The following is a 27,541-nucleotide window of genomic DNA, read 5'->3' as shown; positions in this document are numbered from 1 at the left end:
GATATTTAAATATCTTCCACTGAAGATCAGTAGTTACCAAGCCTCTCCTCTTGTGTGAAGACTTTGGGCTGGCTCTGGTTTGGAGGAACACTTAAATCATTCTAGACGAAAGTGTTCTGTGAACTACCATAGATTTGTGTTCCTATGTGCTCTGATGATGTTGCAGACGGTCAGCCTCTCTGTTCTTGTAGCCTACTATGACACCATGCCATATTGTCCTTGGAATTTTCCAAGTTCTTGAGTAAAGAAATCCAATATACATATCCATGGTTCTTCAGATTCTAAGCTCCCATGCTGAGGGCTTATATCTTGGGCCTCCTCGGTAACCCACTCATGAGGATGTTAAATAGACCCTGAAGGGAATTTGAAGTGGGAATAAGAGGGTCACTATAACCAGAGGGAGAAAGTAATGAGAAACTGGAAAGAGTTAACCATAAAAATTTCAGGATCAAATGAGCACTCCGGAACCAAGCCCCCTCATTGTTGATGGAGAATCTGCCCATGCCTCAGAAGATTGCTCTAGCTGAGTCATAAACACCAGTATGGCTTCCAACCAGCAAAGTTTTATAACCAGCTCACCATCTATTCCCAAGTTCTCTCTCCAACCCCCAATTACAGTTGCATCTGCATTCTGGAGTTTTAATTTTTCAGAGGACAGAAGAGTGGTCCTCATACTTTAGAAACGATGCCTTAAGCAGTACATTGCCAACAGTGAAAGGTTACCGGGGAGAGATAACAATTATCTTCATTTGCACATTGCTAACAATTTGCCCATTTGCCTATCATAATGACAAGCAAAAAATGAGCTTTTCCAAATGTCTTTGAATCCTTACATCCATTTTCTTCTGGGGGAAAAAGATCAGGCCTGGTATCTAGAGTCTCTTTTCTGTGTTGGCATTTATGCACTTGAACTGTGGAAGAAAGTGGTGCTCTGGTTGAGCCAGTCTAGATGAACCTGCCCTCGGGCTCCCAGGGGCAACCCCAGAAGCATCGTCACTCACAGCACTAGGGGGTCAGGAGGCATTTGGTGAAGCACTTGCCACTTGGCTTTTTGTTTGTTTGTTTGGATTGCTTGTCTTTGTCCCTCACTACACATTGATCCCCTCAGAGAACTGAGCTGGATGAAACTCAGATTACGTCTCTGAAGGGGATCCAAGCGGCTTGTCCTATGAAGATTCTGCCAAGGCCATCTCTCTGGCCCCTTGCACTTGCAATGCTCATTCCTGGTCTGTCTCCTCACCAGACTGGCAGCTCTGGGAGAGCAGGAATGTCTCTTCACCACCAGATCTCCAGGGTCCTCACTGCATCTCTATGCTGGAAGCATGTTTTTGTTTTGTTTCAGTAAGAAACAGGGCAACATATATTGAGTTCTTCTTTACAAAGCATTTATTGCTGAATTTGTGCTCATTATTGAAAATTTAGAAAGCACAAGAAAGAACCAAAAGGAAAAAGTTGTCACTCACAAGTATGATGGCCAATTTCTTTGCAAGACTTTTTTTCTGTGCATGTAAAATCTAGTAGCCTGTTTTCCTGGGTTAACATAATATCATAACTATTTTCTTTCACTTTTTATTTCCATATGTGTTGAGCACCTAGCATGTAGCAAGGACTGTATTAGGCTTGAGCTGGGCTTTAGAACAAAAGAGGTATTTCCAAGGCAGAGAAGCAGAGGGCATGTAATTAAGGCAGAGGGGCACCAACAGCATGTTTCAGTATGGCAGAGAATGACTTTTAGGCTAACGAGAGCAGCCAAGAAAGGGCACCACAACAGAAACTTGCACTTAGATCTAGTATCCGAGATGATTAGATCTCTGCCCGAGATGCTGACTTTCCAGAGAGTTTCCAGGATTTGTCAGAATTTCCAGAAAAAGCCAAAATTGCATTCATGCATCTATGTTTTTAAAGTGAGGATTTCAATGGTCTGTTTTGTCCCTGTTGTCAGCCGATCAGAGTGGACGCTGGGTGTGGTGATGGAGCCCAGTCTGCAGGTGCCAATAAGGCTGTACCACAACTCTGACCCTTTGTGAACTGGTCCTAAGGAAGTCTAGGGAGTCCTAGGGAGAGGCTGAACAACCAGACCTGTGGTGGGGACACTCAAGGGCTCAGGGGCACAATTGTTCACCAACCGACACGTTAGCGTTTCAATGTTTTAAGAAACATACATTGTACGAGAGCATCCTGGTGACCAGACTGACCTGGAGAGCAGCCTCCTTTCTCAAGTAGCTAACGTGCGCTCTTAGATGTCAGCGGTCCTGCTGCCTCTGACACAAGAGCCATGGTTTGCCATCCTTTGAACTTGAGCTGGAGGAGTGTGATTTGGGGCAGAAGCCAGGGAGAGAGTTTCAGAGCCAGCCCGGAGAGGCTGTGCTGTGGCTGGCTTTGCTACCTTCCTTCCTGAAGCACCTGCTGGAAAATCCATTCCAACCCAAGTTCACACTGAGCGTTCATTCCTCTGCCCACGTTCACCCAGCATGGCTGAGGTCTTCAGAATACTACAGAGCTCTGTAATGGAAGAAGGTGTCTCCCAGGAGGGAAGAATCCACAACAGAGTCAAGCAGGGACACAAGTCCTGAACATACATTAGCAACAATGGTCACATCTCCCAAGAGGCCTCTCCTGCTGGTAGCCACCTCCAAGGTCCCATTCCAGTACCTGTTTTTTCTTTTTCTTTTTAAATGGCTATTTATTTATTTTGAGAGGGGGTAGGGGCAGAGAGAGAGTGGGGGTGGGGAGAGAATCCAATTAGGCTTTGTGCTGTCAGCACAGAGCCCATGATGGGGCTTGAACTCACAAACTGTGAGATTGTGACCTGAGATGAAACCAAGTGTCAGATGCTCAACTGACTGAGCCACCCAGGTGCTCCTGGTACCTATTCTTTCTGCTTAAATGCAGGGACAATGTCCTCAGTTTCCTGCAGTAAGAACCATGACACTCTTCCCTAATCCAGCTTCCTTATCGATTAGGATAAGGGGAAATCTAGGGCTGAAAGACCAAAGTTTCCTAACCAACTTATCAATTATTGAGCTGGGGATTACTGGGGAAGGCTCTGGCCTAGGGCTTTACATGAATGATGTCCCATCATCCTCACAGCACCCTTATGAGGTAGGTGGATATCAATTCCCATGTTGCAGATGATAACAAGAGGGCTTTCTTACATGTGAAGGACCTCTGTGGATACCGGAGGGCTCAGAGTATAACTTGCTCAACTAATAAACAGCAGAGCCGGGGTTTGAACCCAGATGTGCAAACCATCACCCATGCTCAGGTCTCACAGAAAGCAGCATGAGGAAGACTGTGGCAGGGTCAGGACGTGTTGGGAGCATGAAAGCTCTGGGAAGCAGTGCTGGGAGCAAAGACCCCCCCCCACCCCTCACCCCCAGGGCTACTTATCCCCCAAACTGCCCACAAGTCTACAAAAATGGAGTTCTATAACAATTGTTACTGGTCACAGTTAGCAAACTCTTTATACTTGCAATGTAAACTAAGAAGATGCACTTGGATGCTCTAGAAATGGTGAAAAAACGGGGATGTTGAACAGGAAGAGGAGGTGAACAAGAGACGGGGGTGTTACCTTGCATTACGCAGGTTCACCGTTGGCCACCTCCTGCCGTGGCGCCTCCGGACCCAAGGATCGGTTACTTAGAGACATCAGTAGCTCAGCAGGCAGAGGTTCAGACTATGTCTCTCCAGACACTGGCGCTGCGATCATCAGCCAGTTTCTTAGCTTTTCTGCTTCTCAATTTCCTCATCTATAAAAAGGTCATCTCTCTCAGAGCTGTTGTGAAATTAAATAAGACCGTGTTTGCAAAGTACTTAGCACGGCATCTGGCACAGAGCAAATCCCTTAATAAAGATGGTTATTAGCATGAAATTGCCTTCTTGTGAATTATTTTATCACAAATGTATGGGATAATCTCTTCACTGCAAACTTATAGACTTTAAAGATCCTAACTTTGGAAAAGACATAGAAAGGAAAGATGAGACACAAGCCGTAATGTTGTCTAACTTTGTTTTTGTAGGAGCCATGGAAATTTACACTAGAGAAGGCGAGACAGATTGTCAAGAAGTCCCCAGCTCTGGTAAGCAACTGAGGAGAGTGCCTCTGTTCTCCTTGATGCATTGGTCTTCCCCCACCCCTGCTCGTGTGCCCCAAAGACCAGGGGCTACTCCAGATCCAAGCCCGCTCCCACCATTGTTGCAGTGAGGTTGAGGTAGGAAGGTGAGCCCCTCCCCCTTTTTCCGCAGTAGTGTTTCTCAATCTGGGCACTACGGACATTGGGGCTAGTTACGCCTTTGTTGTGGGCACCCTCCTGCACATCACAGCAGCATCCCTGCCCCCCACCCACTAGATGCCAGCAGCCATGACGCCCTTCCCCAGTCATGACAACCAAAACTGTCTCCTGCATTTGCCAAAAGTCCTCTGGGACTCACAGTTGAGGAGTGCTGCTCTCCAGTAGACCATTTTGGAGGAGGCTGTATCCTCCTGCCCCTCCACTTCCTAAATACTTGCCCTCCAGCTGAGCCTCGGTTTTCCTGTCAGCAAGATAGAGACAGCAGCAGCGTTCCTTTCTCAAAGGTGTGAGGACCAACAGAGCTGATGTGTGGCACGCCTGGAACTTATAAGCACTCAATCAATACCATGTTTAGTTTAAACCATTTATCATGGAGTCAAGTATGGGACTGAGGCCCTGAATGCAAATCAGCCCCAACGCGAAAAGGAAGCAGAAAAGAAAACCTTTAAAGAACCAGGTTTCCCTCGAGGCTGAACGTCCCGGCAATAAGGAAGCATTCATCAGAGATGAGAAGGCGCGGCCCGGCCCTCGTCCTTGGCTTCTGTCTCGTCACCTTGCTCGCCACTCACCCTGATGCGATACATCTCAGGTGGTATTGATTTGGCAACACAGAAATAAGGAGGAGGAAAAGCCCTTGTGGCTCGCCTTGCCAGATCTAGCAAATAAAAATAGGGGATGCTCAGTTAAATTTGAGTTTCAGATAAACAGTGAATAATTTTTAGTGTAAGTATGTTCAGTGCAATATTTTATCTGGCAACCCTGCTCATGGGGGGCAGATGGGTTTTGATGTAAGGCTGAGACGTGGTGAATGGCACTATTCGGGCATTTCTACACAATCAACTAATCAATCACAATGTCTGTGTTGCCAATCATTATTTAATTCAGTGAGTAATTAAAGGCTAACAGCAGCCAGTTTAGCTAATCTGCTTAAGCCATTGAACAAGAAATTGAAACACCACATGAAACCCTTGACCACCTTCAGAACTCTAAACAAAACTAGAGAACAATACGGTTCTTCTTTCCTTCTTCTCAACATGCCTCTAGAAACTTACTCTCCCAGCGTTGTTAACTTCACTAGCAAAAACTGCCTTGGCATTAGCTCAAAGGCTAATTAGGATTTTACAATTTTTCATTTCTGTCATCAGAGTTGCAAGCATAAATCCATGGACCAGGATTCCAGTAATTCCTTGTGAAAAGCCAAAAAAAAAAGTTGTTTTTTTTTTTTTTTCACCCAACAACAATACGAAACTCCTCAAAAACCTCTTCCAACGTATTTACCCTCTGGATTTAAGCGATCAAGGAAAAAGGAATCAGAAAATGCAAATAAGTGTCTCTGAATTACTGCTCAGATGATATTGGCTGCAATTAATTCCACTGTGATGGCTGACATACCTGCAGACCCAGCTAGGATGCAGAAAGCAGCACACAGTAGGTTGCATGTCATTTGAGCGCAGTCTGTTAGACTGGGGGGAGGTTAAGTATTGTTGAAGGGGATGTTCCAGAAAACATCTGCATCTCAGTGAGGCTGGCAGAAAACTGAGCATCTAAGGGCTTAGAGTACCTGAGTTATGGAATCAATTTATTTAATTCTCACAAAAATTCATACACAATCAATAATATTTTTGTTATCAACCCCATTTTACAGATGAGAGGAGTAAAGACCAGATATGTTAAGTAATTCACTCATTCCATATAGCTAGTAAGTGAGAAACCCATCATTTAAATCCATATCTAGCTACTTCTGAGTTCCTACCTTCTCCACTATGCCAGTAGCTCTCAACCAGACCTCCTCAGTACTAAATTTCAGGAAGCACCATTCACATCACAGGCTATGTAGATATTAAAACTGTGCAGTGCACGACCTGTGCAGCTGTACATGACATCCCTGATTGAAAACCTACCAACTTAATAGAATCATCCTCCCCAGTGCAATTAAACCCAAGCAAAATAATACATGGCAAGGGCTGCAAAGTACTTCACCATGCAGAAATTCAACTTCAGTTTGGCTGTGTATGCAAGAATAGTTTTTCTCTCCCCTTTGGCATTCTGTTTACCCCAGTCACCACATTTTTTCTTTATTCAACCCCTGTGTATTGTTCTGTACTCATTTAACACCCTGGTGTGTGGAAAAGCTCAAGATACAAGCAGAAACCAGTTTAAATAGATTGCTAAGTGAAGATGCTACATGACCCCTGTGCCCAGGGACAGCCCAGATTGAGACTTTCACTTAAATGGGATTATGTGCAGCCAGATGCAATACTTTAAAACCATTGCTGAATCAATCACAGCCTACATTCTGCCTCTGTCTAGCAAAGTTCAAATTGAAAGGAAGGGGCTGGCACACTACGAGGGAGGGTTGCAGAAGTAACATCCCTCTGTGTCTGTCTCATTCCTCTTTGCAAGTAAATTGGAAGAGGTTAGTCTTTCCCATATCGTGGACTGAAAGGACTGGGTTATTAAAACCTCTGTCTCAATGGGAGGAGTTCAGGGTGGGGTTGGGGGTGGGAGACGTCCCTGGGCAAGCCCCATGATCTATTGTCCACATCCTAGACTGAGTTTCTGCCCAATGAATGTCAAAGACAGCTGCAGCCTTCAGGTTGAATTCTGACAGTGAACAGCTGTGCAATTATAACATTTTATCCTATTTTACCTCTTGTGCAATAATTATAAGACTGTCCATAAAATTTTTTTTGATGAATTGGTTACATCTGTGTTAAAATCTACCTTGTCATTAGGTTAATTAGACCAAGGCCTTCAGATTCAAGTAAATATTAAAAGATGTAGCTCGAACATTCAAATGCAACCTTTGAACTCTGAATGTGTCTATATTTCCAAACTGCCACCGATGTTTCAGTATAATTTTATGCTGGCTTTTGTCTGACAGTCTGTCTTACAGCCGGGCCTCTGGACTCAACCTTCTAAACACCCCTCCTTTTCACAACCACCCCCTCCTTTCATCTTTACAACCATGGTTCCCAACCAGTGGCAACTTTGTCCTCCCCACCCCTCCCCTGAGAACATCTGGCAACATCTGGGGACATTTTGGGGCTGCTTGCATCTAGTGGCTAGACCCCAGATATACTGCTAAACATCCCACAAGGCACAGGACAGCCCCACAACAAAGAATTGCTCAGCCCAAAATAGCAGAAGTGTTGAGATTAGAAACCCCAGGATCAGGCCTCAGGGTGTTTATCTGCCAACAGGTCCATCTGCCCCAGCTCACCTCCTCCAGGACACCCTCTCACCCCCAGAGTTATCTTTCTAAAATACAATGTGATCTCTCTGCTTAATGTCTTCAGGAATTCCCCACAGGATAACACACAGTGCAGCAGCCTAGACTTATCCTAATGTCTCCTTCCTCCATGGTTCACCATGTCCTCGCGGCTCCCTACATGCCAGCCAGGGTGAAACATTCGGCCGCCCCCCGAGGTGCCACACCCAGCATGATGATACTCCCATGGCATTGCGTGGGGGGCTCCCTGTGCCAGCAGCCACGCTTCTCCTGCTTCGGTGATGGCTCCAGTAACCTGGGACCATGGTGAAATGTGGACCCTGCTGTGGGGCCTGAGACTCTGCATTTCCCAAAGTTCCCGGACAAGGTCAATGCTCCTGGTTGGTGATCACATTTGCATCAGCCAGGAGCTAGAGCAGTGGTTCGCAAACTTAAGCGAGCACCAGAATGACCTTGTGCAAGCTATGCAAACACTGGTGCCAGGGAACCACCCCAGGCTTTCCAATTCAGTAGATCAGGGTGGGGCTCACACATTGCACCTGTGGCAAGTCTGTGGACCAGACTTGGGGTCACAAAGCCTAGAACATCTACCTTCCTACTTGACTTCTGGCTCATCTCCTGCCTCCTCCTCTGGGTTCCTAGATAGCCACGTTAATGCCTAGACCCCTGCAAACCTCACAAAGCATGCTAAGAGCTGAGATACTCACCCCTCCACCCCACTAGACGGTGACTGCCGTGAGGACAAGGACAGCCTCTTCTGTCTCCGTGTCGTGCATATGGATGGAGGCACCAATCAGGATTGTTTCTCTCATCCTAGAAAGTTAGGCAAACTTCACAAAGATACTTAAAAACTTCATTTATAATGTGAAAAGGAGGTTGCCTTGTTCTCCTCTGCCAGGGTTAATATATCACCAACACCATTGATACAACTCATAGCCACCTGAAGGACTCTGTAGGCTGGCAAAATCAACGATCTCTCCTCCTTCACTGATAAACGTTACTTTCTAACTTTTCTACCGTGCTGTCTTTTTCTTTCATCTGAGGAAAACATCATGGAAACCACAATCACTGTAAGAGTACCACCCAGTGAAAAGCCAGGGCTTTTAATTTGTCCCACAGCTAGAGAGTTCTGGAAACTGCTGTCTGAAATCCCTTGCTCAGGAAGCTTGAGGAATTTCATCTGCACACCTCACCTGCCCCCACTTCCTGCCCACCACCCCCGCCCCAAGGAAAGGGGACTTCCTTCTTCCTTCTCCCCAAGCCATGTCTCCCCATTAGTCTTTATTTTCTCTCCTAATAGGCTGGGCTTATTCTATTAGAAAATGTTCTTTGTTTCAAACCCTTTCCCAAAGCCCTTGAGTACAAGGAGGGAGAGGAATGTTGTTGCCCAAGTGGGATGGACCACGAGGGGCCAGATCCTCTAGGGAAGAGGTGGAGGATACGTGAAGGTAGGAGTGGCTGGCTGTGTGAGGAAGGGGGAGCCTTCAGGCTGAGCCCCCAGCAAGAACAAAGGCACAGAGACGGAGTGAATATGGAGTGTGGGCACAGAAACAAGACGGAGTGAATATGGAGTGTGGGCACAGAAACAAGAAGCAAATTAAGTTAAATACAATGGCCCAGTTTCTGAAGGAAAGAGAGTCCAGAAATCCAGACTATAGGGCCGGCGGGAGAAGAAAGGCCTTTACAAGTTGTGGGGCCATTCCTTGAACTAAGCAACTTTTTTGTCATCTTTTTTTCTCTCCAGAAATATTCCAGAAGCAGTGCTGATATTTGTTCCCTCCCGTTTTGGCCAAGATCTGTCAGAAGATTAAATTGTATGTATACTATTTCTATCTCCCCAAGTATTGGCACGAGATGGCATCTTTGGTTGTCTCTGTTTTCCAGGGACTGAAATGATCACCAGATGTTAAAAGCGTCTTCCTGAAGGGGAAAGTGTTGCTCATGACTTGTACAGAGACTAAAGGACAAATGAGCTCTGAACAAATCATTTCAGAAATACACTGCATAGTAGTTATCTTTCGACCTTAAGGCCTGACTTCTATCCTGGGCTGGGACCCGTGAAACTTCTGGGCAGCCTGGTGCACACCCGTGCTGCGTGTGGGGACAGCCCCTCCTTGCTGTGTAAGACACAGTCAAGGCTGGCAACTCGTCATGGAAGGGACTCAACATCTTTAGTGCAAGGCACTCATGAGGCTAGAAAGGGACCGTTTTATCACAGGGTGCAACCTATTACCTAAAGACTCTGACTCAGATGTGTCTGAACAGGGTTGCAAATACAAAGACACTGTCCCTGGGGCATCTAGGTAGCTCAGTAGGTTGAACATCCGACTTCGCCTCAGGTCATGATTTCACGGTCTGTGGGTTCAAGCCCCACGTCGGGCTCACTGCTGTCAGCACAGAGCCCGCTTCACGTCTTCTGTCCCCTCTCCCTCTGCTCTTCCCCCGCTTACGCTCTCTCTCTCAAAAATAAACATTTAAACAACAACAACAACAAAAACACTGTCCCGAATTCCCACGACCTCCTGTCTCCGTTTAAAATCCCATACCCCAGCTCTACTCTGAGTCTGAGGTTGTGCTGGGTGTCATAGGAATCACTGTCCAGATGGAACGGTGTGCTAAGAGGGTCACATAGTACACGGACGTTGCTGTAGGCGCTGGACATGGAGCCTGCAAACATTTCAGTATCCAGTCCTCGCAATTCCACGAAGTAGAGATTGTTATTATTCCATTTCACAGTGAAGGACACTGAGTCTTAAAGAGATAGCTTCTCTCGGCAGCCAGGTGTATCTGGTCCTGCCTGGCTCTCCTTGCGAGGGCTTGGAGATGAATTGGGCTGCACGTCTGGACTGAGAGGCTACAGTAGTTTCTTAGGGTAGCTGTAATAATATACCTACAAAACTGGATGGCTCAGAACAACAGAAATGTATCCTCTCTCAGTTCTCGAGGCTGGAAGTCTGAAAGCAAGGTGCTGGCGGGACTACTCTGAGACTCTGCTCCCTCTGAGATTGCTTCCGAGATACTGGGTCAGATCCTTCCTTGCCTCTTAGCTTCTTCTTTTGGTAACTTTTTAACTGTTTATTCTTGAGAGAGAGACAGAGTGTGAGTGGGGGAGGAGCAGAGAGAGAAGAAGACACAGAATCTGAAGCAGGCTGAGCTGTCAGCACAGAGACCATCATGGGGCTCAAACTTACGAAATGGTGAGATCATGACCTGAGCCAAAGTCGGATGCTTAATGGACTGAACCCTCCAGGTGCCCCAGTTTGCCTCTTAGCTTCCGGTGGAGCCGGCAATCCTTGGTGTTCCTTCGCTTGCAGGTGCAACACTCAATCTCTGCCTCCAGCCTACATGGCCATCTCCCCTGTTTGTCCACCTTTTCCTTTTATAAGAACAGCAGTCATATTGGATCAGGGTCCAGCCTAATGGTGTCATCTTAACTCGTAATAGCTACAAAGACCCTATTTCCAAACAAAGGTCACATTCACAGGGACCCAGGGTTAGAATTTCAACATGACTCTTTGTGGACATTCAACCTGTAATAAGAGGCACTTTTCCTACATTTCTCCATCCTTCATCTCATGAGTTTCATGGCAGCTACATCCACTAAACGTCTTCCCTCTGCTGTGAAAGTTCCCCAGGAGAGGACAAAACTATCTTCTGACCTATATTCAAAGCTTCTTGGAGATCCAAGAGTTGAAAAACTTTTCTTGGTTCATCTGCCCACATGAGCTCCTGCAAGCCAGCTGTGCAAAGTGCTGGCCTGGGTCCCAGAAACAGTATCAACATGACTTTTCATGAATAGGGGTGGACACAGCACCAGGACCGGGGCAGTGGAGGGGAAATAGAAGACATGAAAGAAAATGCTGGAAGGCTGAGATGCAGCCAGCTCCCCAGGTCCCCAGTCATTTCATCATGCCTAGCTCTTGCTGAATTGAGACACCTGTCCCCTTCTTGCTGAAGGCATCATTGCATTTTCTATGTCAAACGTGGGCCAGCAGGACCCAAAGTGACAACTCTTCAATTGAACCACCTTTGAAAAATTGAATTCAAGAGCATCTGTGGCCAGGGATTTTCCTGGCCCAATTTAAAAGGGAAATTTTTCTTTTATGAAAAAGCAAAAGCAGGGTGCATTTTCTTTCTAAAAATCATTGTGCTTTGAATATAATTTGCACCAGAACACAATTTATTCAGTGCTTTATGGTTTACAAAGCACATTTAAATGCAGCCTCATTTATTCTTCAAAACAACCTGTGGCTCAGTAATAACAATAACTGAAAGTTGGATAACTGGACAGTAAGGTCTGTGCACCAGGAACTCTTGTCAATGCAACTTTACAAGGCAGATGGCATTATTGTCCCCTATCTAAAGAGGTAAAGTCTTTTTCCCAAGGTCATGGAGCTAGTAATAAATAAATCTGACCTTTGAATCGGCAGCCTGATTGCAAAGGCCATTCTCAGAGCCACCCAATTGTCTGTCCCTTGACTCTTAGCCCTACTTTTAGATGAGCAAGTAGGTTCTAGCACACTGAGTGTCTGACCCACTAAGCACAGTGAGCAGGTGGTAGAGACAAGACCTGTGTGTCTTCTACTAGATAATCCTTTGATAGAATCCCTTCCTGTAGGAATGCCTTCCTGTTCTGTGCCTCTCCCGCCCGCATCCTGTTTGGTCTAATGCCTGCCAAATACAGTGAGGTATCTCCACCGTGGGAAGTTCTCCAGCTCTGCTACTAGACGTTAGGCTCACCCTTAGTACCCTGAACTCACTGGTGCCTGCTCCTGCATCAAGCTCTGGTACTGCAGCTTCCCATCAGATTCCCACATACCCACAGCTCCTGGAGATCAGGGACACCATTCTCAGCAAAACTTTTATCCTTGTACTTACCACAGTGCTTTGCAATTAGTAGGGCGTAAGTCAAGAAAAGACACTATTTTATTGTGTAAGATACCAGACTACTACCTACCATGGGGACAATCAAGTTTTTTGTTGTTTTCGTTTTGTTTTGTTCTGGTCAGCACTGACAGTGCCTACATACTATTTTTTATTGTAACAATGGCAAGTCAAGAGAGTCCCCTCTTAATAATCTCTTCTTTGTATTTAATTTCCATATGCATTAACCCGCCTATGGATCACTTCACGTAAACATGGGCAGACTATCCTATCCTATGTTAATTCCCTGTAGTTCATCATTATTTTCCTTGCCTTTTTTAGTTGTTCCTTCTTCCCCATGACCTACTCCTTCCAACCATGTCAGTCCCCATCCCCACGACCAAGGTGAGCCATGGTGTATTCTTTCCTGGTTTTCTCTGCTCTCATTTCATCTTACAGGGATGCGTGTAATGCAGCCACATGCATATGAAACAGACCCATTCCCAGCCCTGGAGTGCTGCCTGGGACTCAGTTGTGAGGCAGCTACATGTGGAAACTTTTTTTCTCCCTAGTTTGCTTTTGTTGTAATGCCCCAGTTTCATGAAATGCTTTTAGGGAGTTTGAACTTGAATAGCTACTCTATTATGTAATGAATAATATTCACCTGCAATTACAGTTGCTCACTGGATCAAGCCTGCTAGCTCAACAACTGGCAGTAATGAGCAATGGCTCTATTGGAAATATATTTGACATTCGTCCCCGAGTGGGTGATTAGCTGCTCCAGCCAACAAGACCATTGGGTAGAATATTGTGTCCCTGGAAATCTGAAAACCTGAAGAGGGTCCATGGATTGGATTTGAGATGGCTCCAGAAACTAAAATGTCATGAGAGCAGATGCCTGACTCCTGTTTGCCCAGCCCTAGAAACTATCCTTAGAATAACTGTTACCACTGCACAAAATAACAAAAAGAGCTCATGTTTTGTGAGTGTTTACCACATCCTTGGCATGGATCTTCACGCTTCACATGGACCACTCACTTGGTCTTTACCACAGCTCTAGGAAGCAGACACGGATCCTGGCCCCATTTTACAAATGAGGAAACACAGGTACAAAAGATGAAATGATCTGTCTAAGGTTATATAGCAAGTAGAGAGCAGACCTGGGATTCAAACCCAGAGAGTCTAATTTCGGAACCCAGAACTATGTTAAGAGGCTTCCTATGACTTTTCTTCTAGAACTCTGCTATGTTGTACTACGTCTCTGCTAGAACATTCTTCACCCAATTACATGCTTTGAAAATGCTTTCTCATCCTTTAAATCTCAACTTAAGATCACTTCCTCCCTTGTATAGTATTAGAAGTGTTTTCCCTTTTGGTGCACAACACTTTATAGCATTTTCTCCATCATACTGTAGTTATCTATTGATGCATTGTTTACTCCTACCCATCATTAAGCTCTTCTGGAAATATATTCTCCCCTAATATCTAGTATCATGTCTGGTGCACAGCAGAGATTCCAAAAATGCCTGTGGGATGAATGAATGAATGAATGAATGAATATGGGATGAATGAATGAATGAATGAGTGTTCCAGCATACAACTAGACACCTGTAAGGATATATGAAGTATCAAATTTAGATACAGTTTTGCACAGGTAATGTTAGTGAGCGTCAAACAATGTCATATCTAAAACCTTGGAGCCAGATGTGATCGGAAATTCAGAATTTTCCGGATTTTAAGAAAAGTGACATATGGTGCATATACCTTACATCACCTAACACTCTCAGTACCTTCTGAGAAAACACATTTGTATGTCAGCAGTGAAATGTATAAATATTCACACTAAGTAGGGTAAAGCCTATGAATTGCCTTCTATCAGTTCAGATCAAGTTTTCCACCAATGAATTTTCTGCAAAGTTAAAAAAAAAAAGCTGTTTTCATAGCTGTTTGGATTGGAGACTATGAATAAGAGATTGTGGAGTTTATATAAATTGCAGTTTATGCTACTTTGAATGACCAATCAACCCCCTTCTGTCTAGAATGTATGGTTTTGAGGGGCACCTGGGTGACTCAGTCAGTTAAACGTCTGACTTCAGCTCAAGTCACATGGTCCCTGAGTTCAAGCCCCGTGTCAGGCTCTGTGCTGACCGATCAGAGCCTGGAGCCTGCTTCGGATTCTGTGTCTCCCTCTCTCTCTGCCCCTCCCCTACTCGGACTCTGTCTCTTTCTCTCAAAAATAAAATAAAAACATCAAAAAAATTAGAAAGTATGGTTTTGGTTAGTTACTTTGAGCCTTTAAAATAAGCAGATGAAGTTTAATTTAATGAATTCGCTTTCTAATTCTAGAGGCAACTCGTTGTTTCTTCAAACTCTCATCCTCAGGATGGCAAGGGAGCCTGACTAACTGTGACCTTTCACCTAACACCTTTCCCAGACTGAAAATATGACTGTTTTGGGTCTATACCCTGTGTGTGTGTGTGTGTGTGTGTGTGTGTGTGTGTGTGTGTTTCCTTCTTTTCTCAACTAAAGACTACGATAGCTGTCCAAGAGGTACATGGGGGAAATATGTACATGGGGAAAAAGTACCTAGAGAGGCCTACCACCTAGACTTCTGGTGGGACCACCATCCCAGAGTTAATAAGACAGGCTCTGTGATACCAATTAGTCTCCGTGCTGGCTCTTGCTGAATCCATTTGCCTTGAGGCTCTCACAACTGCTGATTCAAAAGACCATTTAACAAATCCTGTAAAGGATCATGTTGCTGTCTACATTCTAGGCTCTAAAAATAGCCTCAGCCTGCCATATGATGGCACTACCCTGCTACCCCATAAGAGAGGGAAAGCAGTGTTTGCCCTGCAAAAGCTGGGACAAGTTTGGTAGGGAAGACGCAGGGGGAGAGCCTCACTTGGGGGAGGCGTCTGTGGCTTTAGCATGAATTTGCTTGGTCATCAATCACATCAGTCTTTGGTTTTCCGGGCTCATGAATGGGAGTGAACGTTGCCAGCTAAAGCGCCTCAAGATTCTTAGAGTTAGTGGTTTAAAAGAGTAGAATTTTAAGAAAAGACTTCCATCACAGAATGTGTAAAATGGCACAAATTCAATCTGTAGCGCTGAGCTCATTGGACCAAAAATGCAGTCTCCTTCTTTTCTGGGCATCTCAACCTCAATATCCCGTGTTCTCCAAAATGTTGATTCAATTGTTTCGTTTCTCCATATGGGCCAAATTAATATCAGAGAGAAAATAGTTCTAATTAGGTGGAGAACAGAGATTGGCAAACTTTGGCGGGCACTCTTCCATATCATGGAGGCACTTAATTTTATTTTTAGAATGGACTTCTATCACACATACTCAACATAGCCATATCTGAAATGTCTCTGTTTGTTTTCACAAACATGGTTTCTTTTTTTTTCTTAGCTCACCAGCTGTTTTGTTTTCTTTTTTCTAGAGCTATAAAAAATTCTGTGCCATTCAAAGATGTAGATTCAGACAAATACAGTGTTTTTCCAGTAAGTATTGTTAAGAGTAACCAGATGTGCCAACAGGCACATGAAAAGATGCTCAACGTCGCTCCTCATCGGGGAAATACAAATCAAAACCACACTCAGATATCACCTCACGCCAGTCAGAGTGGCCAAAATGAACAAATCAGGAGACTATAGATGCTGGAGAGGATGTGGAGAAATGGGAACCCTCTTGCACTGTTGGTGGGAATGCAAATTGGTGCAGCCACTCTGGAAAACAGTGTAGAGGTTCCTCAAAAAATTAAAAATAGACCTACCCTATGACCCAGCAATAGCACTGCTAGGAATTTACCCAAGGGATACAGGAGTACTGATGCATAGGGGCACTTGTACCCCAATGTTTATAGCAGCACTCTCAACAATAGCCAAATTATGGAAAGAGCCTAAATGTCCATCAACTGATGAATGGATAAAGAAATTGTGGTTTATATACACAATGGAGTACTACGTGGCAATGAGAAAGAATGAAATATGGCCCTTTGTAGCAACGTGGATGGAACTGGAGAGTGTTATGCTAAGTGAAATAAGCCATACAGAGAAAGACAGATACCAGATGGTTTCACTCTTATGTGGATCCTGAGAAACGTAACAGAAACCCATGGGGGAGCGGAAGGAAAAAAAAGAGGTTAGAGTGGGAGAGAGCCAAAGCATAAGAGACTCTTAAAAACAGAACAAACTGAGGGTTGATGGGGGGTGGGAGGAAGGGGAGGGTGGGTGATGGGTATTGAGGAGGGCACCTTTTGGGATGAGCACTGGGTGTTGTATGGAAACCAATTTGACAATAAACTTCATATATTGAAAAAAAAAAAAAAAAGAGTAACCAGATGTTCATTAAATATTGTACTGCTTTCTACAAATATCTTTCCTTTAATAAGATAAGACTGAATTCAATTTGAATGTATTAATTATTTGATAACGCACTATTTTATGATTTTTATGCACTTTTTTGTCATCTTAATAATACATGAACCATCAGAGTGGGTCTTAGGCTGAGACTGTTTTTTGTCTCCTGAAGCCATTCCCAGCTGGGTGTTTCAGTTATTTTGAAAGGTGTTGAGAATTATTTGGAAAATTCTTAAGCCTACTTTTAGAGCGTGCGTGTGTGTGTTTATGAGTGTGTACATGTTTGACTTAGAGCACATTGGATATCAGGATGTTCACTGTGAAAGCAAACCAGCAAGTAACAGATGTAACTCCCCAAAGTTGGTGGGATTCTCAGATATGCTACCTGGGAATGGGGGAAACAAAAACATTGTTTGACATTATCATGACTCTTGATTCTTTCAAATCAAGGATCAAGGCAGGTCAATCACATAATAAATCCACACAATTAGCCAGTTTTGCTAGAGATTTTGAAATTGTCCAGTAAAACAATTCATCATTTGACCAAATAAAAAAAAATTGCTTTGGAGGCTAAGAAGAGTGGTGATTAATAAAGTTCAGAGAGTTGGACGTTCCTGCTGTTTGTGGAAGTGGACACACACACACGAACACATGCATGTTCATATATACACATGTGTGTACAGCATGCATCCACATAACCGCACCTGTGAGTACACACATGCCCACATACATACACATTCACACACTTACACTCCCATGCACTCATATATGGCACACACCCAACAGCACATCCACACCCACTCACACACACACTACCTGGTATCAGCCCTGGTCACCTCACACAGCATGTCTTAGCATATTAATCTTCATTTTCTTAGTAATCTCTAGTGTTCCTAGACTGCATGCAAATTAAAAATTGCACATGTCAGTACCCCTCAGACAGCTCTGACTGTCCTTCCTCATGGATAATAACAGTGGAAATGACCCTTCCTGTGTGTGCTCTTCAATTTCAGACGCTGAGGGGCTATCACTGGCGAGGGAGGGATTGCAATGACAGCAACAAGATGGCATACCCGGGCAGAAGGTACGTCTCCGCTGGTCACTGATTTGGAAAATTACCTTCTATAAAGGAGGCCTGAGGCGTAATCCCATCCCCAGCCTAGGGGATTTGTATTTACAGAGACAAGGGACCTCCCTGTCCCTACTGAAGTAAAGCTCGGTGAGAAAAGAACAGCATTCGTTCATCATCTGTCCGGGAAATGCTCATCGGGCACCTGCTAATTGTCAACACTCTGCCTCATGTTGGGCAGTAAACAAAATGGCAGAAGGGCCTCCTCTCACGGAGCTTACCGTCTAGTGGGAGAGAGAAGCAAGGCAGCAGGCTAAGGTGGACATGTGTCTGGCCTTCTGCACGACTTCTGCATGCAGGACTGAGCCCAGAAACAGCAGCCTCTCCCCCTAGGAGTGAGGACAGAGGTCCTGTGAATGGAGCACATGTCACATTTTAGTCCCAGGTTGATGTTCAAAAACTGGATATGCCAAAAAAAAGGGGGGGGGCAGGGATACGCCAATCTTCATTTTAGCTGTGATTACAGAGCCAAAGCATTCAATTTACCAGATGTGTGGGATTTTAGAGGCATCACTGTAATGGCTTCGCCTATGTAAATAAGGCGGACGGCAGATTCATTCACTCTGCCCATCAGCACTGTTCCACAACAACACAGTCCATGAATATAGGCCGTTGTTAAAAGGCTGGATTTGGTCCAGGGTGCCCAGAAAATATCCAAAATCAAGATCATGGCAACAAGGCCAAGTGGAGGCTTCCGTGTGCCACTGACAATAATGTGTGTTACTCCTCTTTGAAGAACCTGTTGACTATCGGTGACACTTCATTGAGCACTCATTCACTCACTCATTCATTCATTCAGCTAACATCTGCAGAGCAATAAGTATATGCTGAAAACCAATGTTGATGTTTTCCTCTTAGGCCAGATAACTGGGATGCACATGAGGATTCAAACTGTAATGGCATTTGGGTAAGCAACTAAATTCAAATTTAACCCTGTTCTCTTGCTTTCTGCCCTCCTTAAAAACCTATTGGCTTTAGTCAGACCTAAAGAAGGAGGTGACAGACAAAAGCAAATCTTTTTCTGCAACTTGAAAGAGGAGGATAGACTCCAATCGCACATGATGTCAGTGATGGGATGAGAGTTGAGGGTCTCTCAGTCAAAGCCCCGTTAAGCTTGTCTAAGGTCACCCACCGCTAACCCCTTTATTCTGTGTTCAGTCATAGGACATTAAATAAAGAACGCTGTTACCAAATGGCGACCCAGCTATTGGAGCAAACCTCTTGCTGCCACCACGCCATCCAGCCATTTCTTTTCTGTCTCATGAAGCTAGCCAGGCAGGATGGAAACTTCCCTGTAGTTACCCCACTACCCACCTCTTGAGGCACCTAATGCTGGTGCCCCAGTTCTCTATGAATATCAGATTTTCAGCTTTCAGGCAGAAAGAGGGAAGAAAGGAGGAAGGCCAAGCACTTACCTGAAAACAACAATGGCAGCAGCCCCACGTTTTGTGAGGTCTTGAGCTAATATAGGATTTGAGAGTCCTCATGAAGGAAAAGAATACCAAAATACAAAATCAAGTATGAAAATACATAATTAATTAGAACAATAGAAGAAATCCCAACCAAGTACTGGAGTCGTGGAAATTCAGGTCCCTTGGAAATGGTAGGATGTGCAGCAGCATCCCTGGCCTCTACCCACTAGATGCCAGTCACTCCCCCTCCCCCTGTTGTGACATGTCTCTAGACATTGCCAAATGTCCATGGGGGGTGGGAGTGGGGAGGGATCCAGCCCTGGCGAGAGTCGCTGCTCTGGAAGCATCAGTCCTTAGGAAGTGGAGATGTCAGGACACTTAGAGGTCCAGCTCAGAGACTGCAGAATACTCACTGACCTGTGGCCCCATCACCCGGTGGGTCCACAGCGCCCCCTCGCGGTCACACTGCAGCACTCCAGACGCTGCCCTGAATCTGCTAGTCCGGCTTCTGGATCCCTCCTCATTCCTGCCCCAGCTCCTTAAAGCCCACCTCATTTACACAGTGTTGCTACGTTGAATTAAGGGCTCAAAAGACATTAATGGGTTTTATCCACCGATTTGCCTTTGTACTTTTTAAAGCCATTAGGGAAGGCCTCAGTGTATGCGTCTCATAAGTCTTAAAACAAAGAGCTAATCTCATCATTTCTCTTTTAAAGGGTGTTGATCCAAAAGATGGAATTCCATATGAGAAGAAGTTCTGTGAAGGTATGAACTGTAAATTCGTGTGATTATTACAACAGGACACTTTTCTAGACCGAGTCAGATTGAAGGGAGCAGACCACCCAAAGTGAGGAAATGCCTGATGCTACAATTTAAAGTTGACCATTTGACCTTTATTTTCATGAAAAAATCAGAAAAAGACATGAACAAGATTGCAGAAAATGGAGACAGGAGAAAATGGATCTAGAAAAAGCAAAACTGAATTTGTTTAACTGACTCCTTTATGTGGGGATTGGAAACCATAACGATCAGGCCAGAAAGGGCTGTAGGATAGAGTACAAGGTAACTGAAATCTAGCACTTCTGCAAATAAGAAAACAAATAGAGGTGATCATTTCTCATATTCTTCATGTCCTTCTCAATAGACTACAAGGTCAGACATCCAGGCTTATACTGACTGAGTCCCTGTGTCAACTGGGCTAAAGATTCGTATCTGGGTGACTTGAGGGAGACCTCCAAGTTACAGCCATTGAGAGTTCCCAAAAATAGCTGAGCAAAAGCTCTGCATTCTAAAGCCCAAATTCCCCAGACATCTGAGCTACCAGTACTGTTAGGAGAAACCTATAATCACCGACACACTACTGAAAATATGCTTCTGGTGATACCTAAAATATCTCAAACAATACCCTCCGGTAGCACCACTTTTTATGTTTATGCAATGCTTTTCCGTAAAACTTAAAAGCATTTCAATCATTTGTTCATTCATTCATTCATTCATTCATCCAACATATATTTCCTGAATACCTATTCCTATTCTGCACCAAGGCTATACTATACTTGGCTCTGAGTTTTCCTGGGCAAATGTGATACAGTCCTTGCCCTCAATCAACTTAGTCTAATTGTCTTTAAAATCTCAGAGGAGTAGAAAGGGAATAGAAAATGTAAAGATTCAGTGCATAGTTTGCAGTTTAGAAATGTTTATTGGATGAATAAACAATGAATGAACAAATGACTAATAAATAAATTAAAAAACTCAGATCTAAGCGAAAGATCTTCATGTGAGGCTCTGGGATCACTGTGGGAAGCCTCTTGGACACCCCACATCCCAAGCCCTCCTGGATGTCCTGGACCTTCTCAGTCCAGGTGCTCAGTCACTCAGCATTCAGTCCGAGAGCTAATTGTCACCGATGCCCAAGGTAAGGAGCCACTGAAATGAGGCTAGACAGTCCTCCAGCATGATTTGGAGGATTTGGAGCTAGGGGAGAGAGGCGTCCCTGACTCTGGGAGGCATCAGTTGATTCTTTCAGCATCTTAAGGGATTTAAAAGAGTACATGCATCACCCACGGGTAAATGGATTGTGTAGATGGGCCTCAGGAGCAGATTAAGTGATTCCTAACCTCCAAATAGGCCTGCGCAGGTAACTTTTTATGTTCATCTCCCATGAATCAGCCAGGATTGTCCATCCAGTGCTGTTGTGTACATGGATTAAGGGCTTTAAAAGACCATAACATTTCTGAAGAATCAAAATTGCTCCATGATAAGAGGAATTCTTCAAATGAATTATAACAGAATTCAAGAGAGCAATTTCCAAAACTAAAATTTAGGGTGTATTTCTCAGTTCAGATAAAGTTTTGATTTATTTATTCATCCATCCTTCACTTGTGATGTTGCACGGCAGTTTGTTTTATGCTGAGCTAGGAAACACACCTGCATCTGTACAGCTTAGCTAGCAGTTCTGATGGCCTAGAAATCTCATTCAGCTCCGAAATGCGATCTCCCTCACTCCCCAACACTTGAAAAGCGGCAATGCATCACTGTTATGATGCTCTGTGCCTGAAATACACACCAGGGTATCTAGTCTCCTAACCACCCAATCTGGAGGCTCAAACTACTTGAGTGCATAAATAATGCAAATAAATTGTCCCACCCAGGTTCACAGCCCAGGGGAATCATTTTGCTAGGAGACTCAGCAGGGGCTCATTTCCACATCTCTCCTGAATGGATCACAGCTTCACAGATGTCTTTGGTAAGTAATTTTGGCAGTAATCATCCCGGATGTGCTGGCCTTTGTGTTTGCTCCCCCTTGCTTTCTGTAAATGGGATGCCAACTCCAAACAGGTGCAAATTTCCCTCCTCAGCAAAATCTGCTATAAAAGGCACATCCACAACCATTTCAGCTCAGTTCATTTCAAACAATGTGATAAGAAATGTGAGGGCATTGTCACCACAGGTTCATAACAAGAACTATCCTGTCCATTAGAGAAGGGGGATGATGCCCCGCCAGGTGGAAAGGAAACTTCGGCACAATGGGGAAGCCCTTGTCATATGGCCATCTCTGGGCATGGTTCCCTTTTTCCTCTCCTGGAACCCCGAAACTCTGATTCAGAGAAATTAAATTACAGGAATTATAAATTCTTTCTTGACCTCTTCTTCTCAGAAGAAGCCCTCCCTTTGTAAAGGTGAGCAGACAGGGAAACATCTGGACATATAAAAAAAAAATGCTCGTGATCTCAAAAGAAGAGTGCTCTTTTGAAAAAAAGCTTGCTATAGGAGAGAGAGCGACATTTTGTAAAATATTAAATTCAGATTCTCAACAATAGTCAAGAGAAGATTGTACACATGAAAAAGGAGCAATTTGAGATCAGGAAAGACTACTTTTGGGAGAAAGGACAGAAATTACCTGATGTGAGAATCCAGTGGTAACACTGACTAGCAAGTTGGACAATGCGAAAAGTAAGATAGGCAAACCAGTCCACCGGCTGGGCAAATTCTGGAACTCAGAAAAGAGGCGTGCAGGGGCGCCTGGGTGGCGCAGTCGGTTGAGCGTCCGACTTCAGCCAGGTCACGATCTCGCGGTCCGTGAGTTCGAGCCCCGCGTCGGGCTCTGGGCTGATGGCTCGGAGCCTGGAGCCTGTTTCCGATTCTGTGTCTCCCTCTCTCTCTGCCCCTCCCCCGTTCGTGCTCTGTCTCTCTCTGTCCCAAAAATAAATAAACGTTGAAAAAAAAATTTTTTTTTAAAAATAAAAAAAAAAAAAAAGAAAAGAGGCATGCAGGATGGGTTCTGGAGATTGAATAGGAACCCCAAAAAAGAGAACACATCAGCCAGAGAGGAAGTGGTGACAAAATAAATAATAAAAGATAACTTTCCTGAGTTGAGAGAATCCTTGTCTTCAATCCCAAACCTGCACTGAGCACCAGGCCAAAGTATCAAATAGACCATCTCTTTACCGTGTCTTGTTTTTTCTTTTTTAATTCCAAATATAAAGAAACATCTTGCGATCATTCTGCCCCAAAACAACAACAACAAACAGGGTACACAGTAGGAGGAAAAAATCCTTTTGGCATCAGACTTACCTCTCAATTCTAAGCTTCAGAAAATAGTGGAGTGGTCTCTATGATGTTTTGAGGATTGTGTGTGAAAAAGGCCCTAACTGCCAAGATATTGTTTGTTCTTACATGAGGGCCACAGAAATTTATTCTCAGTTTTTCAAAGATTCAGAAAACAACAGACATATGCCCTTCTGAAAAAACAAATTATTTTAAGGAGTATTCCAGATTACCATTCCAGATATTACTAGATTTCATTATATAACATTTTCAAATGTATGAGATGTCAAAAAATCCATAAAGTTAAAAAATAAATGAAAAACTAGGACAAATTTATAAAATAGAAGGCAACATTTAAATCCCCTAATAACAAACAGTTCCTGCATGGAAATAATAAATTTTATTTTCTAATAATCAAGAACATAACCACTAAATAGAAAAATAGTTTCAATGGAGTATTACTCGGCCATCAAAAAGAATGAAATCTTGCCATTTGCAAGTACGTGGATGGAACCAGAGGGTATTATGCTAAGTGAAATTAGTCAGAGAAAGACAAATATCATTTGACTTCACTCATATGAGGACTTTAAGATACAGAACAGATGAACATAAGGGAAGGGAAGCAAAAATAATATAAAAACAGGGAGGGGGACAAAACATAAGAGACTCTTAAATGTGGAGAACAAACAGAGGGTTGCTGGAGGGCTTATGGAAGGAGGGATGGGCTAAATGGGTAAGGGGCATTAAGAAATCTACTGAAATCATTTTTGCACTATATGCTAATAACTTGGATGTAAATAAATAAATAAATAAATAAACAAACATCCATGCAAAAGAAAAAAAAGAAAAGAAAAATAGTTTCATCTTTAAGAATAACAAAAGAAAGACAAATTAAAACAGCAATGGAATATCATTTATCATCTGTTAAACAGATAAAGATTAAAAAATGATAAAGGACTAGTTTCACCAAAAATATAGTGAAATGGAGATGTTCATTCACCAACAGTGTTTATGTTGCTAGAACTTCTCTGAAAGACAATTTGATAATACATATAAAGTGATATTAAAACATTTGTGATTTGGACCATTAATTCTATATTTGGAAATTTACCTCTAAAAATGATCATTCGCCAAAGAATCTATATACATGAGTATTCATCAAAGAATTACTTTTAAGAGCAAACACGAGAAAAAAAATTTTAGAAATAAAAAATAAAAAAACAGAAAATAATTAGAAGGTTGTAGATTGGTATGTTAACACTGGTATCTTTGGATCGTAGAACACTGGGTAACTTTTTTTCTTATTTTTCTTCAGTGGATTTGTACTTTGTATGTACCAAATATTGTAATCCAAGATTTGGGGGATTGTTGTGTTTTGTTTTGAGCAAATAGCTAAAGAACACCAAAGTACTGCTTTATTAACACTTATAAAAGCCCTCTGAGGTAGGTATTGTTAGAACGTAACTTCACTGTACAGACAGATACTCAGAGAGGTTGAGTAGACTGCCTAAGGCCACACAGCCAGCAGGTGGAAGAATCACTTCCTGTCATTGTCATCTTGAACAAGCCACATAACCAGAAACTCTATAAATGATGGTAGGAACAATCTCAGGCAAGGCCATGCGGCTTCAGTGATCTGAGGGCTGTGCAAACGCTTTGGAGCTCTGTGTTAGATTCAACCCAAATGAAAAGGAGATTGACATGCACTCATGCAGGGCAGTGGTGGCAGCTAAGCAAACTGGTCCATGTTTTGGTGCTTGTCCTCCTTACCCCACACCCAGGCCTCTGGGGGCTGAGGTGAACGGTGCCTCTCACCTTGGGTTTCTCCTGGAAAGAACAGCCTCTCACAAACTCTCACCAGAACTGGCAGCTCGTTCTGCAGTGTGCTAAATTTCTGGGGAAGAGAAAGACCCGCTGAGAAGCCACTTTAAAAGAAATCACTCTCAAAAGCCCAGCAGCTGGCCCCATCCTGGAGTTCTGACAATTGGGATTTGAATTGTAACATTTTTTAATCTGGGATTTGCGACAACAAACTGATTTGAAATCCTGCAACTCGGCGTTTGTTGGTTGGGGTTCAGTTTATAGGTATGCCATGCTTTCTGAAAGTTTGTTTTATGCCTTTTTGCCTTTACAGAAGACCTATATTAGTCCCCTTTTCTTGCCAAGCAAAAGAAATCTAAAGAAAATTTTCACTTTCACGAAAAAAGCTGTTACCATACTAACGTAGGTCTTTGAGAAAAGCAATGTGGCCTAACTTGAGCTTTCGGAACACTCCGCTTTTGGATAGCCAGGGAAACCTGTAGTTCCCCGCCCCCCTCATCCCCTGTCACGTTTTGGCAATAAATAAGTAGTGTTGAGAAACGACCATGAAAATGACAATAACATAGAGCTGATGTGGAACACAGATCGGGCATAATAGTAATTGGAATTCATGAATCTCACCAATATGTTGATAATGCATTGAAGCTAGGGACAACACTACAGTTCTAGTGTCATTTTGTCACCTTGTCATCAAGCCTCTGATGTTCTAGTGTTCTTAGAAGTTCTCCCTAGGTTAACATTCTTCTTCAAGCTAAAATTTAGCACAGTCATTCCAAGCCTGGGCCACTTCTGTGGAATGCCTTTTATATGATGGAAGATGTGACAAGAATAAAAGAGAGATTTTGCTTAGAAAGTTAGCATTAAAAATGAAGATTTATCAAAATATTATTTCTCAAAATAATACTGTACAAACCACCCCAAGTCTCAATGTCTTCCAACAATCCACATTTCTTCTCACTCACACATCTGTGGATTGTCTAGAGTCAGCTGTCCTAACTTAGACTCTGTTGGTCTTGGCTCCAAGCTAAAGATTGGGTCTAGGTCTGTTCCACGTGTCTCTCATTTTTCCTGGTTTTTCCTAGAATCTATCCAGAACATATTCTTTTCATGGTAGTGGCAGAAATGCAAGAGGGCAAGGCCCCCTACGCAAATACATTTGCTGCATCATGTCCACCGTCAATGTATTGGTCAAAGCAAGTCACATGGCCATGCCCAAGATAATGGGGAAAGAAGTATATCTTCCCAAAGAGAGAGACAAAAGAAAGTAAATATTTGTAGCATTGATTTTGTCTAATTATAAATGTTAAATATTCAATGGAGAAAAATAAGCAAATATAGAAATTATTAAGAAATCATTAAAATTCTCCTTAATTCTACCACCCAGAGAGAACCATTTTAACACTTTGGAGTATCAGATTGGTTTTTAAAAGTATTCTTTTAATATTATTCTTATTGGGGTAAAAAAAAGAAGATTTAAAGTCAATATTAGAACCAATTTTGAGAGGTTAAAAAAAAACATCCCCACCATCTTAAATTTAGAAGTATTTTTCCTCTCCTTCCCAGAACTCCACCCTCACTACACACACACACACACACACACACACACACACACATTATGTAGTCACAAGAGTAGCAAGTATGCAATTGGCCATTCTTCTTTCTTTCAATTAGCACTAATTATAATCATTTTCCTACATTGCTACTTAGTCTTTACATTCATTATATTTGTCAGGGTTCTATAGTATCCTTTTCAGTATACAAGCCATAATCTACTGAACCATCTGTTCATGACTGGATATTGAGCTGATTCATTTCTGGGCTACTATGGATCACACTTCTTTTTAAAAAAAAAAAAAGCTTCTCATTTTTATTTACTTTTTAAAAAAATTTTTTCAACATTTATTCATTTTTGAGAGAGAGAGGAGAGACAGAGTGTGGGTGGGGGGAGGGGCAGAGAGGGAGGGAGACACAGAATTAGAAGCAGGCTCCAGGCTCTGAGCTGTCAGCACAGAGCCCAATGCGGGGCTCAAACCTACGAACTGCAAGATCATGACCTGAGCTAAAGTCAGATGTTCAACCAACTGAGCCACTCAGGCACCCCCCAGAAAACTTCTCATTTTTAAAACCTATTATCTATACAACCTCCTCATTTGCACAGGGAGTCAGAGTATGCATGAGTACTGTGCCTAGCAGACATCCATGAGGTATGTTGAGTTCTGATGTCTTGTGTTTTGATTGTTTGGCTTTTGGATTTTTTTTTTAATTTATTTATTTATTTTGAGGTGGGGGGGCAGAGAAAGACAGGGAGAGAGAGAGAACTCCAAGCACCCTTTGCACTGATAGTGACGCCGGCCTTGATTTCACGAACTATGAGACCAGG

At 43.3% G+C, this 27,541-nt stretch overlaps 1 protein-coding gene across 1 annotated transcript in view; it reads left to right on the top strand.

The window, feature by feature from the left end:
- The window catches only part of AOAH (acyloxyacyl hydrolase), a 174,391-nt gene that overhangs the window by 60,218 nt on the left and 86,632 nt on the right, over positions 1–27,541 (top strand). The window contains 8 exon segments of the mRNA XM_030308229.1: positions 4,020–4,079; positions 9,269–9,299; positions 9,302–9,338; positions 15,834–15,894; positions 17,766–17,836; positions 18,740–18,788; positions 20,010–20,058; positions 21,945–22,039. Coding sequence (XP_030164089.1) covers positions 4,020–4,079; positions 9,269–9,299; positions 9,302–9,338; positions 15,834–15,894; positions 17,766–17,836; positions 18,740–18,788; positions 20,010–20,058; positions 21,945–22,039 — 453 coding nt within the window.

Source organism: Lynx canadensis, chromosome A2 (genome assembly GCF_007474595.2).
Source record: "Lynx canadensis isolate LIC74 chromosome A2, mLynCan4.pri.v2, whole genome shotgun sequence".
Lineage (NCBI taxonomy): Eukaryota > Metazoa > Chordata > Mammalia > Carnivora > Felidae > Lynx > Lynx canadensis.
This window is presented reverse-complemented; position numbering and strand designations above follow the sequence as displayed.